The sequence below is a fragment of the Ahaetulla prasina genome, chromosome 4 (genome assembly GCF_028640845.1).
Source record: "Ahaetulla prasina isolate Xishuangbanna chromosome 4, ASM2864084v1, whole genome shotgun sequence".
Classification (NCBI taxonomy): domain Eukaryota; kingdom Metazoa; phylum Chordata; class Lepidosauria; order Squamata; family Colubridae; genus Ahaetulla; species Ahaetulla prasina.
Window position 1 is genome coordinate 36,670,131 of NC_080542.1, and position 20,906 is coordinate 36,691,036.

The 20,906-nt window shown below is 37.4% G+C and overlaps 1 protein-coding gene across 1 annotated transcript; it reads left to right on the forward strand.

Moving 5' to 3' along the window:
* Positions 1 to 10,067: 10,067 nt before the first annotated feature.
* On the forward strand, positions 10,068 to 19,169 carry GNGT2 (G protein subunit gamma transducin 2). The gene is made up of 3 exons (XM_058182240.1): positions 10,068 to 10,159; positions 17,441 to 17,530; positions 18,969 to 19,169. Exons 2-3 carry the CDS (start codon positions 17,447 to 17,449, stop codon positions 19,092 to 19,094), a joined length of 210 nt encoding a protein of 69 aa, XP_058038223.1. The 5' UTR covers positions 10,068 to 10,159; positions 17,441 to 17,446; the 3' UTR covers positions 19,095 to 19,169.
* Positions 19,170 to 20,906: the final 1,737 nt, after the last annotated feature.

Here is a 20,906-nt window from a genome sequence, read left to right on the forward strand (position 1 = left end):
ATAGGCATCCACAATGACCATGAAGTTCCGCCCTTGGTATGGCCTGGCGAAGTGCATGCGGAGCCTTGACCATGGTGTTTTGGGGGTTTCCCATTCTCTGATGGGGGCCTTTGGGGGAGCTGTTTGAGCCTATTGGCACTTAGGACAGCTGGATACCCACTTCATAATGTCCTGGTCTAGCTCTGGCCACCACATGTAGCTACAGGCCAGTCCCTTCATTCTCACTATCCCCGGGTGCCCTTTATGCAACACTTTTAACACGGGCTCTTACAACTCCAAGGGAACCACAACTCTCAAGCCCCATAGCAGACAGCCCCTTTGTACTGAAAGTTCATGTTGTCTCATGACATAGGTTCGAAATTGGATGCCCTGCAATCTTAGAGGCCAACCCCTTTTTCACAGTCCAGGACCTGGGTTAGGGTGTGGTCTTTAACAGTAAACCTCGCAATATCAATCAAGGTGATAGGCAGGCGCTGGTCATCGATCAAAAAGATGGACAACGCAAGGGTAGGGTCCTGCACAGCCGCCAATTGGAGGAAGTGGTTGAGGGCGTCAGCATGACCCACATACTTGCTGGGACGATAGGTCAGCTTGTAATTATAAGCTACCAGAAACACGGTCCAATGTGTCATCCTGGGGGACAGAATCTGAGGAGTCTGATGGTCCCTGGATAAGATTCCCAATAGGGGCTTATGGTCAATCACTAACTGGATGAGCCAGCCATAAATGTAGTCATGAAATTTCTTAACCCTGGCCACCACAGCTAAGGCCTCTTTATCAGTCTGGCTGTAATGTCTCTCCGCCTGGGACAGCGTTCTGGAGAAATACGCTATGGGTGCCTCTATCCCATTGGGCAGTAATCGCAGCAGTCGATGTAGTGGCTCAGCAACGGTGGCTTTGTTTGGCAGGAACATATTATAAAAATTCAGCAAGCCCAAGAATGCCTGAAATTCCAACTTTTTAGAAGGTGTTGGCGTGTCTCGTATCACCCTGGTCTTGGATGGGGTCGGGTGTATTCCATGCGCATCCAGTAGGAATCTTAGGAACTTGACCTGAGGCACTCCTATTTGGCATTTAGTTTTCTTCAGCTTGAGGCCAGATTTTGAAATCAGGTGAGCACAACTCATAGGCAGCATGCTAGTTCCTCCTTAGTTGCAGCAGATAGGAGCATGTCATCGAAGTACGGCATCATGCCTGGGATGCCCTGCAGAAGCCTTTCCATAAAGCTCTGAAAAATGTCAGGAGCCATGCAGACCCCAAATTGCAGGCAACGGCATTTAAAGGCTCCTCGATGGGTGACTATCATCTGAGCCTGAGCCAAAGCCTCATCGACAGGAAGTTGCTGGTAGGCTTGCGTTAGGTCTAACTTGGCAAACAATTTTCCGCGGCCCAATGAGTACAGTAAATGGTATACCACAGGAACAGGATAGGGGTTGGCCTGCATGGCCCGGTTCAATGTGCATTTATAGTCTCCACAGAGATGAACCAATCCATCAGGCTTGATGGGAATGACTATGGGCGTTTCCCATCTCACATGATCCACAGGTTCCAATAAGCTCTGTGCCAGCAGCTTGTCAATCTCCAAGTCTACCTTGGCTCGCAGTGCAAAAGGCACTGCTTTAAGGCAGATGGGAGCCACCTGTGTTAAAGGACACAGGGGTTCCTCTATATTGATCTAGATCTTCATTGAATACATCAGCAAATTCAGTCATCAGATCTATTAACCTGTCAGGGATGACAGCATGAATTCTTGCAATGCTTAGTCCTAAGGAATTGAACCAGTCTAATCCTAATAGACTGGATAAGGTTCCCTCTATCACAATGAGTTTCAGAAATCCTTTAAAGTTCTTGTAGGCTACCTTAAATTTTCCATAGCCAGCCACCTTGGTAAACTCATAGCCAGACATAACAAGGTGAGAGGCATCGTTTGGACATTGAAGGCAGTAACTTTTTAAGGGTACCCCAGGAAATGAGAGTGAGGGATGAGCCAGTGTCAATTTCCATTTTAAATGGCTGTCCATTAATGGTTAGAGTGATGTAAACTTTTTTCCTCAAATCATTGCAGGCATGGTCAATCATTGTTTCAGGGGGACAAAGCTCCCGATATATAGTGAAGCATTCTTCACTTTTTATCTCTGCCTGCCTGCCTGCCCTGTAACCCTGTCTGTGCATATGTTCTTCCTGTGGGGGACAAGGAGGAGAACCCCTGGCTGGCTGAGGGGCCCAACAAACTCTTGCCAGATGTCCCTTTTTTCCGCAGCACCTAGACTGCCTTTTTAAATTTGCAGTCAAATCTGTGATGGTTTCCTCCACATCCTCTGCAGGGAAATTGTGTTTTCTTTCCTAACCTGTCCCCACTTTTCTTTTGGGTTGCCTTCATGTGACTAATAGCTTCCACTTCTTCGTCAGAGTCAGTCCCTTCCTCAATCATCTTCCTTGCTGTAGGGGAGCTAATTGATTTTTGGATTTCAGGGGCTGATTGGTGTGACAATTTCAATGCTATGGCCTCCTCCAGACCTGATTGCAGGGTCACATCTGCCCTGGCTAAGAGACGGTGTTGTAACCAGCCATCTCTGACCCCACACACTAACTGGTCCAACTGCTCCTCTAAATGGTCCCTAAAATCACAATAGAAGGCAGCAGTTCGTAAAGCTGCCATGTATTGATTTATAGTTTCCCCCTCTGTCTGATAACATTGTCTAAAATTGTAGTGCCTAGCTATTTTGGAGGGCATAGAGGCATAATCTTCCCTCAACATTGCTAGCAGAATTTCCCAAGAGACGTCTTGGATCTTCTGAGGTGCTAAAAGAGCCCTAGCTGTCTCAAACATATCATGGCCACAAATACTGAGGAAAACAGCTTGCCCAGTAATAGGATTCCCCGGTAATCCCTTGTAATCATTGGCCACCATAAAGCAATCAACGTGATCCAAAAAAGAGTCCCAAGTTTCCGTTGCCTGGTTAAATGGTGCAAAAGTAGACAGGGTTGCCATCTTCTCACTGAGGGAGTGCCCCGGTATTTAATGTGCGACGTCTCATCGCCTCAGTCTGCTCTTAGTGACTGCTCTTTTGTTTGCTAGTGACTTGCTTATGCCTGTGGCCTCCTTCTGTATCCCACCTTTGTCACCAATTCATAGAACTGGGCTGGCAAGGATGGAGGCAGGACAAGCTAACAGTTTAACAAAGCTTTACTTTGCTAACAGTCAAAGCTAACAGTGAACCCGCTCTGTGCTAACAACGTACGAGCAAGCAGGCTTCTTTTCTTTTGATGGCTTTTATATGGCCGAGCTGTCAACTAGTGGCCCAATCAGCGAGCATTCATTTCCTGCCATATGCTTGCTGGTGGTTCAGCCAATCAGGAACGTTTCTCTACAGGCTGCTGCGGGAAACAAAACACTAAGTATAAATAGCAAAGTTGTGAAGGCGAGAATTCATTATTTGTTTTTGACAAAGAATCTCAAAATACCTTTGGCAAGATTCAATCAGGTCTATTAACTAGAATAGAATAGAATTTTATTGGCCAAGTGTGATTGGACACACAAGGAATTTGTCTTGGTGCATATGCTCTCAGTGTACATAACTATATATATATAACTATAGCTTCTGAGAGAAGGAATGATGTCTGAATGATTAAAAAAGCATATTTTGCAAACTGAAAGGAGGAGGAATCTTGGACAGACTTCATATTAGGCATTGCTATAAATATCTCTAGAAACTCCCTCTCACCACATTCAGTAACAGCAGAATCTTCACAGACTTAGGATGGCTAAGAGGCTAAAAGGAGTTTATTTACTATAGACAAAAATAAATGTAGCAAGGCTGACTGCTGCACGAATACGAAATTATACACACAGTACACATTTGGTTGGATTCTTGTTTTTCCACAATCTGTATACACAAACTTCATACATACATACATACATACATACATACATACATACATACATACATACTTCAGTGCACAAGTATATAGATGCAGGATTTGCACTGTGATCTCTTTAAATGTATCTTTGTTCTGTCATTATGGCTAGCTTGGGGTGCCTATAGCTCCCATATTTAAATCTTGGGGTTTATCTGCTCCACATTTATATATCTTGACTGATAATCATTCGCTCTTGCTTTGTAGTTTCAGTCATCATACCTACTGTCCTACTCAGATGATTTCTTTTTCATGCTAGCAGAACCAAACAGTTACATTTAAAGGTGAAAAGTTTGAATTGATTACACTGAAGGTATCACTAGTTCTTGAATTATGACTGATCACTTAATTTCTATTCAAAGTTACAACATTTTAAAAAATATCTATTTACAACCTGTTCTTGTAATTATAACTGGCATGCACACTAGGACCCCTGATCATGTGATAGCATTTTGGGTGTTTGGCAACTGGCTCACATTTGCAGCATTCCATAGTCACATGATTGTGATTTCCAATGTTTTTGTCTGTTTCTGGTTTTTGTTGGCTTCTGGCAGAAAACACGAAATGGACATCTTGGATTTTCTTAACAACTATCTGATTTACTTAATGATTGCAGTGACTCGGACATCCGGGTGGCGCCACCTTTCTCGCTGAGTGCTAATTTATGGCACTCCGCCCTGGATATGGTAAAAGCCGGTGAAAACAGCAACAAACAGCTGTTCCTGGCTTCAATTTCTCTCTCTGGTTGAAAGAGAGAGAAAGAGCAGGGGGGGATAGTGGTAGATTCCCCTAGGGGCTTTGTCTTTGTTATGCAAAGTCCTGAAAGGTCGAATCCCACTGAATCCTCCTTTAATCTCCAGTATTCACTGCACTCCTGCAAAAGCAGGAAAAGAGGAAGGTGTCCACTTCTGCTAACAATTGATTTCTTTTTGTGGATTTTTAAAAGCAGACGGAAGAAGCATGAGTGAACAATTATTGGTTTGCAAGTATTTTTGATTTCCTGACTTCCACCTTTTTAAAAAAAAAGAGAATTCCCCCCCCCTTCTTTTAATTGTTTAAAATGGCGTTTGAGAGAAACTGAAAGCAGAGCGATAAATGAAAGGGAGCCTTCCTGCGGAATCGAAACTGAATGGAGATTTTATCTTATTGTGTTGGACTGTGGATTGTTGGATTATATTACGTTGTTTAAGTATTTCACAAGGGGATTCTCAGCAGGAATTTTGTCATGAAGGTTCTTTCAGAAGAATGGATTCGTGACTTTATACAGGACTACACAGAAAGAATGTATTTAATTATTCAAAAATACGAATTGATAAAAAATGGGGACGTTTTGGATGAGAGCTTGGAGGAAATTAACCAGTGCAATCATTTGGAAAATGGAATGGAGGAGATACAAACAAAAGTGGATAAATATGAAGATATGATCGTGAATAAACAAGTTGATGTAAAGAAGTTTTCTTTAAATAGTTTGGATGAAATGCCTGAATTTGTGCTACAGGAGGCTGTCTCCCGAACCAAAAAAACTCACAGGGTTAATGTTTTCCAAGAGTTCTCTTTTTGGACTGATGGAATATACGGCAGTAATTTGTGGATTCTTGGACATAAGGAACTACTAGGAAATATTGTGACTGACTTTTCAAAAGGAGTAATGAAGGAAAGACAGAGATTAATGCATCAAAAAAAATGGCAAGAGACAAAAGTATTATCCTTGAAACAAGGTTTTTTTAAAATATTAACAGACAAAAATATTAGTGTCCCAGAAAGACAATATGTGAGGAAGATCTGGAAGAAATGGGTTGATTATATGTTTTATATCTATCATAAAAGACTAGATATTTGGATCTATACTGGATTTTGACGAGGAAGGACTAAAGTTGAATAGATATTGTAATTTTCTGTATTGAAATTTTATAATGTGTTGCACTGAATTTTAAATAGAATATTCTCAAAGATCTTATGTAAGAAAGACCTGGGGGGGAAATTATATGGTTACAGAAGCTATAAGGGAGATATTTTTTGAATTGGATTGGATTTTTATGCTTTAGCTGGTTTTAAATACTTTAGGATTAATTTGTTCTATTGATTTATATATTTTATTACTGTTAATTGTTAATTTTTTTAATATATTTTTTTTATTTTTTGAAGGATTTTGGTTATGTTAGGAGGAAGTCAGAGCTAGGGAGGGAAAATTGGTACAATAGCTTTGGGGAAAAATTTTCTTAGCATATGTTTGTTTTATTTTTAACTATACCTTGTGCTTGTTCCGGGAAGTCAGGGGGGAGGGGGGAGGGTATTAGTGAAGGGAGGGGGGTTGGGGGGAAAGGGAGGGGATTTTTTTTTTTTTTTGGTAAAACTTTTTGAATAAAAAAAAAATGATTGCAGTGACTCGTTTTATTCCTACGAATCTAAAAATGGTTGTAAAACTGAGTCTGTGGTACCTCAACTTATTAGCACAATGAATTACAACAAAATTTCTGGGGACCATTGTGTTCATGAATCGAGGGCTATCTGTAACATCAGTGAAGATTTCCTTTGAAGAAAATCTGTATGTTTACTTCCTGGGACATACTATATTGTACTCAGACATGGGAAGGATGCAGACTTAGGTTAGTCTAGGTTGCACAGAATAGTGTGAATATGCTTAAAACTGGGCTCTTGTTACGGTTTTGACATGGTCCACTGAATGGAAGTGTCCTTTTCATTGACAGGAAATGCTGCATGTGACACAGTTCTAATTAATCTTAATAATTTAAGCTATGTCTTCTTTATTTTATTAAAAGCTTTATGTGAAGCCTTGACTGATCAAAACTATGATGGCAACAGAAGTCAATATCTAAGAGTCCACAGGGTCTGACTATGACCACAGCATATGCAAGGTTGGACTATAAAAGGAATAAGTAGTAAGTTATAGAAATTAACTGTATAAATGAAAGAAGGATATGCTCCATGTTTGTGAATCTAAGACCAAATATAAGATACAGTGGTTCTGAATATAGGTGTTCTGATCTGGTGGAGTGGATGCAGGAATGTGAACGTGTAGGTTTAATTATAAAACAGAATATAATAGGGTTTGGAAGGGACCTTGGAGGTTTTCTAGTTCAATCTCCTGCTTAAATAGGAGACCACACACCATTTCAGATAAATGGCTGTACAATCTCTTCTTAAAATCTTCTAGTGACAGAGCACCTACAATTTTGGGAAACAAACCATTCTACTGGTTAATTATTCTCACTGTTTGGAACTTTATCCTTAATTCTAGAAAGAGTTAAAATATAAAGCAGGGCATCAGCATTGATTAAATGTGGTTTTTCTTTGGGTAACAATATCAAGCCCTTTCCTCAAACAGGAACATTTAAATTTGACCTTTCCGATAAATGGTTTTGACTAATGAAAGAAAAGGTTCAGGAAGCACTTTTATAAAGTACTAATTGTGTAATCTGTGTGCGTATGAAAGTAAGAAACCACAATGTGATGATAGTTGCAAATCCAGTGAATAATATAGCAGTATGAATAACAGTGATTATTTGATGAGCAAAAAGGAGACAAAATTTTGCTGAAATGAAGGAGAGAGTAAATCAAAGAGTGGAATGGAAACAAATAGTTTATATCTTAGTGTCCAAGGAAGAATGGATGAAAAGTATGCTAGAAAATTGTGAGATTTTGACAATAGGTATTAGAACTGGAAAAGTTTAGGAATATTAAGCTGGGTTGTTTATGGTGTGGCTATGTGACTTGTTTAACATAAGTGTGAACTTTTTATGTATCTGACAAAAAAAAACCAAGAGTGAATGCAAAAGCTACAGAGAAATTAGACTGTTACTCATTCAAAGGGTAAACAATGAGTACATTTTGGGAAGTGTAATAGGGTTTTGTGCCAGACAGGGTTATATAGGCCAGCTTTTGACTCTTCCGTAAAAATACTTCAAAGAAAAAAAGAAAATGTGTTGATTTATATAAAATGTATATGTTTTAAGTATAAAATATTTTGCACATACATAGAGTTGGTGGTTAGTTGCTCAATGTAGTAACAATAAAATATGGCAGAGGTAACACATGTGAAAATGAATGGAATGCCTAGCAAGTTTTTCAAGAGTGAGCATTTACCCCAAGAGTGATGTCCTGTTGGTTGTCTATGGACAAAAAGAATGCTTATAGTGACATTAGAAGTATGTTAGTTGGGGACCTCAATGCACATTTACACAGCTGATACCTGCCCTTTTGTTGGTTAAGAACCCATATAATCTGTGGTCAATGTTGGATAGATTTTATGATGACACAAAGGATAAAGAAAGATGTTATAAATAGTGATGATGCATAGCATTAATCTCCTCCTCCTCCTCCACCTCCTCCTCCTCCTCCTCCTCCTCTTAACTTCTCTGGCTTACTATAATTCTTCCCCTTTTTTAGTGCTTTGCATAATACAGCTGTCTTGAAAGAGAATATTAGCAAAATTTGTATTCTGCTAACATCCCAGTTTCAACAACGATAGCAAACTATCACTTTCCTCTAGCAAAACCATATTTAAAGCATAATCTTCATTTTGTGGTGCTGGCTATAAAATTGAATCAAAGAGTCCATTGGCTAAATGGGGAAATATTTGAAAAGGGATGAAACAAAATAGAGGTACTAAATTATGTCTTTTGATAAGGTTGTTACATCATCATAATAAATTAACTGCTTTGTACTTAACATCCATTTTAATTAGCATCTGTCAGATTTGAGAACATACATGCTAGCCTGTATCTTAATGGTGTTGATGTCTCTGGACAAGTTTCTAGGATTCAGATCTCCATTTAGAAAGAAAAGCTACGGCTGTCTTAAAAGAGCAATGGAGATTTACTGCATTTTGTTGGAAACTATAAACACTCCCAACTAAAAATAGGCTCCATCCACTCATAAAAACAGTAAGTCCAGCATCAAAAGCTGCTGAGAACTACTCTTTCTTTGTAAGAAATAAGAAATCACCTTTCATGAAATCTATATTATTAAATTAGCCATTGAATATCACTGCTGAGATAAACTGAGACCATGATTTTGCCCAGGTTCTAACAATATAGATTTATGATGTGCTGTAGTCTCCTGTCATTAAGTAAGGAATTACGTCCATGTAAAGTTTTAATTTCAGTAAAAAAAAAGTTAAGGTACTTTGGATATTATATTACTGATAAAATAGAAGTAGTATGGTTGGTCAAAACATGGGGAATGCATTATGCATCCTGATACCTATTTAGCTCTCTTCACATTAAGCCACTAAGTACCTTTAGAAGACTAATGCCGGAGAGAAGCTATGTCACAAATTTAACCTGAATTTGACCTTCATCCAACTAGGACACAGGAATAGCTTTTTCTCACTTGCTCTTCCCCCCATACACACACACACTCCTTATACACACAAGTATACACAATGACTGGAAGCACTCCCACCTAAATGTAATTATGTTGTGACAGTGTATGATAATTGAATTGGTAATATAAATGCAGTATTCCTGGCTGAAAGGTCATTTTCTAATGTATTCCAAGAGTCAATCCTGGCAATAGATTTGGGATACATAAACAATCTCTATCATACCAGATAGCAGCACCTAACTGAGCTTGGTTAATCTAAGTAGGGTCAGATTGGCTAACTATCTGAATGGAATATCATCACTAAATTGTAGAGCTATAGATTAAATTGGAAAGCCATAATCCATTGCCAAAGAAGGCAAGAATAAATAATTTATGTATTGCTAGCAAAAAACCCACAAGGAAGCATCCACTCAGCTTATAAGAATTGAACCTGAATTGATGGATGCTTCATTCTCACACTGTACATTAATATAGCGAATCACTAATTTTCCTAGAGGAAGCAGGATGAATGTCTAAAAAAATTTGTAAACTCATCGGTCAAGCTCATTCAATGGCCATGGAACCTCTCAGGGAATCAAACTTGCCATCTAATTTTTCATTATTTAGAACATATGATTGTTTATTTTTCTGATGAGTACTGATCAACTTTCCCAAATATGCCATCTGTCTGAGCTTACTTTGAGGTTAATTCTGAACACCTGACCTGTTCCAATATGCTGAGCCTATTACCAGATTAAGGACAGAATACAGTCAGTACCAAAATGAGCTCCTATCTAATTACAAAGACATTTTTGAGCAGGACAGTGGAGGTGGCAGAAGATCTTGTCTCACCAGCTAAGGCAAATGTATATCTAAGGCATCCTGATTATTTGGAAGAAAAACCACTTCAGAAGAGGTAAGTTTAATTTTCTTTCACAGAATGGAAAAGCTCATTCAAATTTATAGCAATTTACTCTGTACACATTTATTGGCTAGAAACCTAATTTATTTCAAAAGAAATTTGCCGATAAATAAGTGTTATGTGGGAATATATATTTGTGCTGCAAATTCATACAATGCAATATGTATACCAAAACATTTTTATACTCAGATTTGGTGATGGAAAAACAAAATCCTTTTACAGAAACATGAAAGGAACATGATAGTAGTAAATTACAGATATATACTCGTATGTGCCTCCCACCTGCATTATCAAGATGAGCGTGCATCAAAGGTACCAACACTTCATCCCAACATAACACAAAAGTCAAATCACAACATGTATTGTCAAGGGAAAAGGTTCACAGTGTAACATAGAACACCTGAATTTAAATTTTCAGTCAGTTCTAGTGTACCTTATTAAATCCACTTAGTCTGGATTCAACATTATGAAAAGAATGTGATACTGGCCTTCTGTATTAAGGAACATATTCCTCAAATAATTGATGTAATAGATTTGCACAAATATTAGCATCTGGGCAGAGCTTGATGCTACTCTTATGATTTCCAGGGATTTGTTAAGAATGGTTAAATCTTTATTCCTTTATATGTGGTGAGCAGTATGTTGATGATAATCCCATATAATAAGTATGAATTCTGAAAAGTAAATGCTCCACTGGGATTATTTATCAATTATTGTTCAATCGATCTTGCTGTTAGCTACCCTTGTTATAAATGTTGTTGGCATTGGCACAAGGAATACTGGCTGATTTAGTTGGTTCAGGCAGACTGCGATCAATGTTTACCATTGGCGTCCAAATGATAAAATTCACTAAAGGAAAAATAGCATGTTATGGATGCAACACTTAACAGCAACAATTCTTAGCAGAAGAAGTGAAAACAGTGTAAATGGTTCCCTCTTATCTACCTTCCAGATTGAAATTCAATTCAATACCCACCTTTCACTTCTTGGGTGTTCATTCTGCCTTTGTTTTTCCAGTTCTTTAGTTCAAGAAGTGCTTTTCACGTTGATTTATCAGAAATCCCTTGGTCATAACTCACAAGATCTCTGCCACTCCCTGGATTCAAAACTTGGAATATTTGGTCTGCTGCCAGGGCATACCGGTAATTCTGGGACATATGAAGACATTGTACCTAAATTTAGCCATGGGTTACTTTTGCTGCCAAGTAATTTCAGGGTGCTTATGAACAGGGAAGGGATAACCAGAGATTGTTTTGCATCGAGACTTTCATTGACATGTAGCTCGACCTTTGCTGCAAAGGATTCTGGGAAATATTGTTATATCCCAAAGTAATCTGCTAGTTGTAAAGATGAGGGAAAGAGAATTGTGCATATTGCTCTGAAATCTTGGGAAGATGGAATGAAATAAAAATATTAATCAGCAGCAAACTTAGTTATACTTAGAGAAAAACCACTGAAATTAGTGGAACAAATCAATCATGGCTAATATTCCCACAGATTTCTGGAATTCTTTAAACACAGATCTGGGCATTTTATGGCCCTAGGCCACAACTGGCCCTTTGGCTGGCCCTATCTGGTCTGTATCAGGTCAATCAGAAATTAGAAATCAAATGTAAATAAGCACATTACAGGGAGTGGATGAAATTGAGTCAGCTCCCTCAGTCAACTAGTGACTGTGGGAGGGTGAGGAGAGAAAGGACTCTCTGTGCCTGCACAATGTTCCCTCCTCACCTGGAACAGCCTGATGAGTTCATGGAGTTTAAGAACATCAAGTCATGTTACATTGGTTTGGCCACCCACAACAGTCCCTGTTTCTCACGTAGCTCCTTGGAAAATTAATTGCCCAACCCTGTTGAAACAAGATTAATGTCTAATAACTAAGTCCTGTAGGAGAACAGCAGGAAGAACTAGAGGGCAGTGTAAAATCTATCATCAATTTAGAGTCCTTGCATTGTTACAAGAAATCCAAGTTCAGCCCCCTTTGACTAGCACCAATTTAGTGCTGACCATTAGTCGATCAGATTCCTGTGTGCAGGCTTTAATAAATCATGTATGCTGCAACCCATATGAACGGTCCTAATTTTCTGAGCCTGATAATTCCCACTATGGAGATCCTATTCCTAAAATACAATTTGAAAGCCAGTGCTCTAAAATAGGCATCTAACACAAAAGTTCTAACACATATTCTAGCAACTAAACTCTTGAAAACCTTACAGAGGCTATGAGTTACAGGATGGTTTAATAACCATCTCCATATAGAATGCAAGACGTTCTAAAGTATTGTCCCTGATTGGGTGGGCAATAACTTTTCAATGATACTTCAGACAACCACAGTCTTTAAACTGTGTAAACGCCACATTTCAAACTACAGTATGAACTACCATTTCTGCAAAGCTCTCAACATATGCTGTACTGAGTTCAACAAAAATCTAGACATCAAAGCAGAATTCACCTCTGGCTGTGCATTCACAAAGAGAAATTAAGGGGCGTGCATAAGAGCACAAAAGTGCCTACCGTTCCTGTCCTATTGTTCTCTTCATTATATCAAATTAATATAGTTGATGCATATATTTTTTTACTTATATATATATATATATATATACATATTTTCTTCAAGATGCGTTGTTTTATCTATGACAATTGTTTATGTATACTGTTGTGACAAAAAGAAATAATAATAAAAAAGAAATAAAAGGGATAGAAAAAGTCTATGGAGATTATTAGTTATCTAGGTCACAGTTAGCTGAAAGGTGCTTTTTCAAAAAGCAACAGGACTTGTTTTTGCCTTGATGAAGATGCTTCATTTCTCATCCAAGAACTGAAGAAGCTTTTTGGATGAGAAGCAAAATTTCTTCCACAATGAAGAAACAAAGCCATTGACTTTTGAAAAAGCATAATTCAGAAAAAGGATGGAAAGAGTAAAAAACAGCTGATTTGTACTTGAAACAATTTGGGTCTAAAATTGAGACACAGTGAATCTCAAAGTCTAACTTCATTTTGTTTGATGACCTTGAATAAAGTCTGCTTTACCTTCATTGTCATCCTCAGTCTTCAAAATACCGATAAGGCTTACCTTCTGTCCAGAGGGCTGGAGAGCTTAATTCATTAGCAAAATAAATCGCTTTGGATCTTATAGATGGAAAAAGTATTGTGAAGGGCAACTTCTCACCTACTTCCAAATAGCAACATGACAATAAAAATGTTATTCCTGATTTGTTTTACAAAAACAGGTCAATGTTCCTTGAGGTAAAAATATACCTGTGTGTAGATCTGTGTATTCCCATTCCCCTGCTTAAGAAGATAACAAATAACATGTATTCACCCCTACACATATAAAGCCATAAAGCATCCTTCCCCAACCTGGAACTTCTGAAATTTGTAGGATTTTGACCACTATTTTTATTTTTGGTTCCCACAGTCAGTTTTGTTGGCTGACAATTGGTGTCTAACATATACTGAATGCACTAGATTGGTAACAATTGAAATGAAAAAAAGGTCTTCCTAATTAACTTCCCTAGAGTTAAAGGGGTAAAATCTCTAAAAACTCAAGCTCAACTCTCTGGCTTAAGGGTCACATGCTTTTTAAAAACAGAATTGAACTTATTTGCCATTGTTTTCTTCCAGAAAGTTTTTCTTTTTCACTACAGTGGTGGGATTTCTTGGTAGGTATGAACTAATTTGCAGATTTATTAAACTGGCAAATAGCTTTTTAATAAACTTTATTAAAATTCTACATCTAAAGAAACATTTAAAAATAAAAAACATACAAAAACATAAATTTGCAAATGCAAAACTAAAGAACTTTTTAAAAAGCATATAGTCTACTTCTACTTTTTGCTTTTCTCATGGATCAGTAATCATTTCTTATTCTTTTATACTATTATAATTTTTTTAAGTTTTTCCATTATCTTCCTTTATTTAATCTATAAAAACCTTTATCATCAAATTATTTTTCTCTGCTTTTATAATAAAATCCATAAATGGACTCCAGTCTTTAAACAGAAGCCTTTGTAGAATTCTCTCATTAGATAGCTCAATTTTGTCATCTCTTCAAGTTCTTAATTTTAAATATCCAATCTTTTATTTATCAATTTCACAAATTGCTTTGCAATATGTCCCTGCAGTATTTCAAAATAAGGTGATTCAAATTATTTAAGCCACCAGTATCAAAGGAAAGGGATTTTTTATCTGGCTTGGAGCATCATATTCTCATGGAAAGATAACTGGAAAAGACTTACTGAGTTTAGGCTGAAGTTGTTTTTTTTAAATAAGAGCTAATAAAATAGCTTGATCTTTTTAGGTCTAAGTTTGGTTACCACCTTTAAAGCGCTCCATGGCTTAGGACCCGGGTACTTACGAGACCGCCTGCTGTTACCCTATGCCTCCCACCGACCCGTACGCTCTCACAGAGAAGGTCTACTCAGGGTGCCGTCCGCCAAACAATGTCGGCTGGCGGCCCCCAGGAGTAGGGCCTTCTCTGTTGGAGCATCGACGCTCTGGAATGAACTTCCCCCTGGCCTACGTCAAGTGCCTGATCTTCGGACCTTCCGTCGTGAGCTAAAAACATATTTATTTATTCAAGCAGGACTGGCATAATGTTTTAATAGTTTTAATCTTAAACTGGGTTTTTATTGGGTTTTTAAAATCTTTTATAATTTTAAATTTAAACTTTTAATTATCAGCCTTTTGTAATATGCTAGGTTTTAATTGTTGGTTTTAATTGTATTTGTACTGTGTTTTATTTTTGGCTGTACACCGCCCTGAGTCCTTCGGGAGAAGGGCGGTATAAAAATTCAATAAATAATAAATAATAATAAGTTTTTGGCCTGAGGCTGCACCAATTCTGCCTCGGAACTCAATGCTTTTTCCTGTATTGTGAAAACGGGATTCTTTTTTCACTTCATGTGATTCCTCACACAAAGATATTGTGATCATGATCATTGGATAAATTGTACAAAATTGTACCTATACTTAGAATGTTCACTCTTGCCCATGAAACGTCTTTCTATAGAGTACTTGTATTTAACATCACAACCAGTTTAAACCCCATGTTCAGCCTCAAAATTCATAGAAAACCTTTCTAGAGGTCCATAAATTAACCTCTCTTTATGCAAACAGCTCTTGAGTTTTACAGTATACTTCTTGCTTTGTTCAGAAAATTTCCTGTTTTGTTTTGTGTTTCAGTAAGAGTCCTTCCCCTTCTTCTTCATGAATTGAAATAAGCAAAAAGTCACCAAGTTTGTGATAATCTCTCTCTCTCTCTCTCTCTCTTTCCTTAAGTGTTTGCTTATTTATTTTCTCACCTACTTATCATCATCCTCTGGATTTATTTCAGTTTTGTTTCAATTAACTAATAAAATACTAAAGCATAAAAATCAATCAAAAAACTAATAATGACAAAACAATATACAAGCAGAAAATTAAACATTAGTGGAGGTCATTTAAAAAATTAAAACTAATCGGGATGAGAACCATCTTTGAAGGATCCAGAAGGTTCAGATTACCTTGTGGAATACCTTTTTTTCTAATAGATTTCTGCTAAAATGCATCCAGAAGAGATCTTAGAGTCCTGGTAGGTTAATATAGAAGGAAAGAATCTTTTTAAAAATATAATTAGCCTCAAGTCACTTAGGACTTCAGATTAGGACCAGCATTTTGAATTAAACTAAAAATAAAAACAGTCTTGTGATATGATTGAAACATCCAGACTCATACAATAATTTTGCTGCTAGTTTGCTTACTTTAAACTCATCTTTCATTTGGGAGCTCATGGCTTTGTTCATGATGTCCCCGTTCTCTATTTTTGCTCACAACACCCATAGTAGATCGGTTGAAAAAGTCACTGGCTCAAGATTATTCAATGCAGGGTAACTGAAAGGGACTAGAATCTGGATTTCTCTTGTCATAAGCCAATATTTGAGTATTTCTGAGATCAATCTTTTAAAAGAAACTCCTTAGGATTCTTAAGAGATTCTGAATTCTGCTGGATGGTTCAGACAATTCCCTAAAGTGAAGAATTAAATATTAAATTATTTTAAATCGTAGATTAGGACTACAAGTAAGCCATATGATGATTTCTTGGGTTTTGGCTCATTGTAGTGTCCAAGCATATCACTCAAATGAAAAAAAAATGCCTGAAATCCTAACTCTTTCATTGACCCTACCACATTATTGTCACTTAACTCTGTTACTCTCAGAGGCTGCAAAATTACATTCTGAAAGTACGATGATTGGACACAAAACATCTGCCAGTCCATGTTAATCAGAGTAGCATGTGGCAGTAACAGGACTTTGGATAAGCCTCTTAACTATAGAACTGATTTAATACAGATTTCTTTTAATAAGATTGAAAATCCTAACTGTCAAGATTGAATTACGGCCTTGAAATAAACACATATTGCTCCTGGGCTGAGGCCCAAAATATATCAGATAGTAAGTTAGATGCAGGTTACCAGGTTATTAAAAGTGAAATGAAACATCATTGACGTCTTTTTACCTTTACCACTCCTAGGAAGAATACAATAAGCTTTCTTGCCTCTTTGATCTTCTAGTTCTGTCAGTGCTGCCAAATTAGGCTCTAATACTATCAGTTAGAACTCAGTGTACAACAGTTCATTTTTTCCTCCTTAATAAAATTTATTTAGCGGTTAAAAAGATTGAAGGAGCAGCAGGAAATTACCTTAAGCTTAAAACTGGGAGCAGTCTTAGTCTGGACTTTCTCAAATAACTTCATGAAAATAGCTAGATATTCAAGAATGAAAGATAAGAGCCATCACTCTGTCCTCTTAGTTTTTTTTTAATCATAGGGAAAAGAAAAAGGATATTTACAACAGAACACTACAATCTCGGAACTGCATAATGGACATCTCTCCTGGAATTAATCCTAGACTCGATTTTTGCTTCTGAGGATCAGTAGCTCATGATTCCTTGGATCTTGGGGCTGATATCCTTTGGCTCTGAAGGATCATCCAGAGAGTAAGCAAATGATAAAGGCCAGGAAGCACACCATCAAAAAACAGAAGTGGACATGTTGATAACTTCACTGCTTTTTGCTTTAAACATGTATTATTATTCTTTCCTCCAGTATTATTCCTCCCATAAGAGACACATGGGAATCCGGGGGGTGGGGGTGGGGGCTGAAGCTAGAGGTCAACCAGATTTACGTCTGTTTAACTGTGATCAATTTAATAAACATAATTGACTGTGTTTGTAGTTGATTGACAGATGGCTTGTTTCTGCCTGGAGACTTAATATGGATTGATATTTGTATTACAGGGCATAATGGCTCAGGATATGAGTGAGAAGGAGCTAAAACAAATGGAATTAGATCAACTGAAGAAGGAAGTGAAGCTTGAAAGACAAATGGTAATGGGTTTCAGGTGTACTTCTACTACAAAAATCGGTGCTTCTGCATCAACAGTCCTTCAGAAGTGTTAGTCTATGTAGCTTTGTGTTATGCCAGCTAAAAGTTATAGGAACCGATGGGTTGATTTTCTCTTGTTCCTCCAGTTGGTGTCAGTATAGTTATACATTCTGAAATGCAGAATATTACATTGTCAGAGGGAAAAGAAAATCAAATAAAAAAATATAAGAGACAAGTGACTAAAAAGTTAACTTGCAGAAGGCAAGCTGAAATAATTAACAGTGGTGCAGGAATATCATACAGTGTTGTAGTTTCCATGTTTCAATTGTGTCTTTGCAGGGCATTGTATGAAATATTGCTTATCATTCCAATGATTTTTCACTGAAATAACTATGCTAAATTTTCATATTTAAAACATATTTAAAACACAAAATTGCGTTAAGACAACATAAATATCTTTGCAAGCAAATGGAATCCCCAACAAATAGAGTCCACAACAGTTTTAATCACAGGGCACATCTAGAAAGTTCTATGCTATCAACTACCCTGGATTGGCTAGGACAGTCAAGTTTCAGAGAGAGGAACCAGTTTATCTGAATCAGGCTGATACAGGCTTAATATATAACAGGGGTCCTCAAACTATGCCCCATGGGCCAGATACAGCCTGCTGAAGCCAGTAATCTGGCCAGTGCAGGACCACGAGGCTGCTCCGCCCACATCGCCCCACCTACCCATCGGCCCCCGCCCACCTTCTGGAGGCCAAGGAGGCCAAAAATGGGCTCATTTTTGGCCTCCATGGCCTACAGAGGGAGGGAGGGAGGGAGGGAGACACACACACACACAAACACACACACACACACACACACACACACACACAAACAGAAGTCCCTCTCTCACACAGACACAAAGGCAGCCATATCCCTTCACTAACCTGCTTTCCACCCCCAGGAGCAAAACGAATTAAAGTTTAATTTATGTGTATCATTTAATGGACTGCTAAATTGGCCATGCTCACCCAGTCACTAGCAACACTCATCCAGCCGGTCCAGCCCCTCAAAGTCTGAGGGACTGTGAATTGGCCCCCTGTTTAAAAAGTTTGAGGACCTCTGATATATACTTTTCAAGTTGTTGGTATTAAAGAAGGAACAAGGAAGCCATCCTGTGAAAAAATGAGGAAAAATATTATTAGCACAGAGCAGGAAAAAAAATGAAATTCACATTGTTCCACAGTTTCAAATATCTTTTTATCTTCCTTTGTTCCTCAGTTCTAAGGAATAACTGAGGAACATCCTGCTCCTCAGGAACAGGGTAAATTATGGCATCAGCTAGTCAGACTGCAAGGTTAAGTTATTGTGCAAACATAATTTGCAAATACCATTTAGAGGTTGTAAATTAGAAATCAAAAGTTCAGGAAATGAAACACTTTTTTCCCCCACATAGATCTCCAAGACAGCAAAAGAACTCAGAACCTTTATAGAAACTATGGCTGCAGAAGATCCTTTATTAAAAGGAGTTCCAGAGGACAAGAACCCATTCAAGGAGAAGGGAGGTTGTACTATAAGCTGACCCTGGCCCCACCCAAGAGAAGATCTTTGCTGCTCTCTTTATATGCTACTTAGTACTGTATGAATTAGGTTTACCTTATACAATGAATCTAAATCAAGATTGGGGAAAATTTGGGCCCAAAGGGTGCGGGGTGGGGGCTGGTAGTCAGTTACATTAGAAGGTCCTTAGAAATTTTCTGGAGGAGGGAATTTAATCATGCCTCAGAAAAAAGGAACCAGAACAAATCCATGACATAGATAGATAGATAGATAGACAGATAGATAGATAAAAAGAGGGTGGGGAGGGGGGGAGAGAGTGAGAGCGAGGAAATCTCTTTTAGGACTTAAATCTAATTGTTATTTTTGTAAGTAGGTAGTCTTTATAAGGCATGTATTTCCTGAAGTGGTCTAGGCAGAGGTGGACTAGATGATCTCCAGAATATATTACTCTTCTATATTCTCTATTCCATGATTTATTTATTTTTAATTGGATGGTTTGTTTTTTGCAGGAAAAATGATGCAGGCTTGAAAAAGAAACAGAATAGAAAAAAGATTATTATTAAAGATTTCTCTTTCCTTCCATTCTGCCAAGTGGCTACCTGGAAGGCTTTAGAAATATGATTTATTTGGTTATTCATTTGTATTACACTATTTTGGTGGTGGTTATTTTTAGAAACTTACATTTGTAACTTAACTTAGTTTTCCCATTTGCAACTGATTAAGTATTACTTTATTGTCAGATGTTAAAAACAAGCATCTCTCAAGCAATGTATCTTTAAGATTGCAGAATTCAGGTCCCTAACATGAGGCTGAGGAATTCTGACAGTTGACGTGCACACATCTGGAGGTTGCTAAGGTTGAGAAACACTGGTCTAAACTGCCGTCTTCGTATGCAAGAAAGTCTCACCACAAAGCAAGTTGGGCTAAGAAAAGCAGACTCTCCATAACCGAAACACACTATACGAAATGATGTTATGGTGAAAAAGTCCAGATTGATGGATAGTGAGATGGCATCATATAAATTTAAGTAAATAAATTAAATTAAAATAATGGATTGTTTCTTGGCTTTCTTTTATTACCATAACTACTTCTCAAAATATGCTGGGAGCTATATCACCTGTTCTTAATGCTCAGCTATTCACATTTTTGTAGCAAAATCTCAATTCTGATGTTTACTACAGAAAATTTGCTTTGAGAAGAAGCTATTTGAAAAGGCTAAACTGCAAATGGAAATCATCTGCTATTCTCCAAGTTGAGTTTTGCCATGTTCCTACCAAGTTAACTTTTAATCTGGTTGTTACTTTTACTTCTCAGATCTTACTGCAGATAGGATATTCATCTACTCCTAAGACAAAAGAATTGCAAAGCATTAAGAAAAGTAATGATAGATAGATGATTAGATAGACAGATAGATAGATAGATAGATAGATCTATTATCAAGAGCAGATATTAGATTATGTCATTACATATTAAATAATAAATAATAATAAATGTTTAGTTCCATATCTAGCTTTTACAAACCATATTATGAAATACAGATATGACTCGCTAATAACTTTAAATTTAAAAAATACACATTTTTCATGAAGCACTGAAATACCCTGTTTTATTATTATTCATTTGGTGGAAACTCATACAAGCATTGTAGAAGGCATTATTATAAGGCATGAAGACTGCAAGGAAAAAGAGAAATTCTGAGCTGGTTTTGACAAGAAAATCATGCTGCTACTTTCAAAATTCACTTATTTCACTTAAGAAGCAGAATGGCTAAGTAAATCTACTTAATTCCATATTTTAAAGTTTGATTTGACCACCTGAGCATTAATCCAAAAAG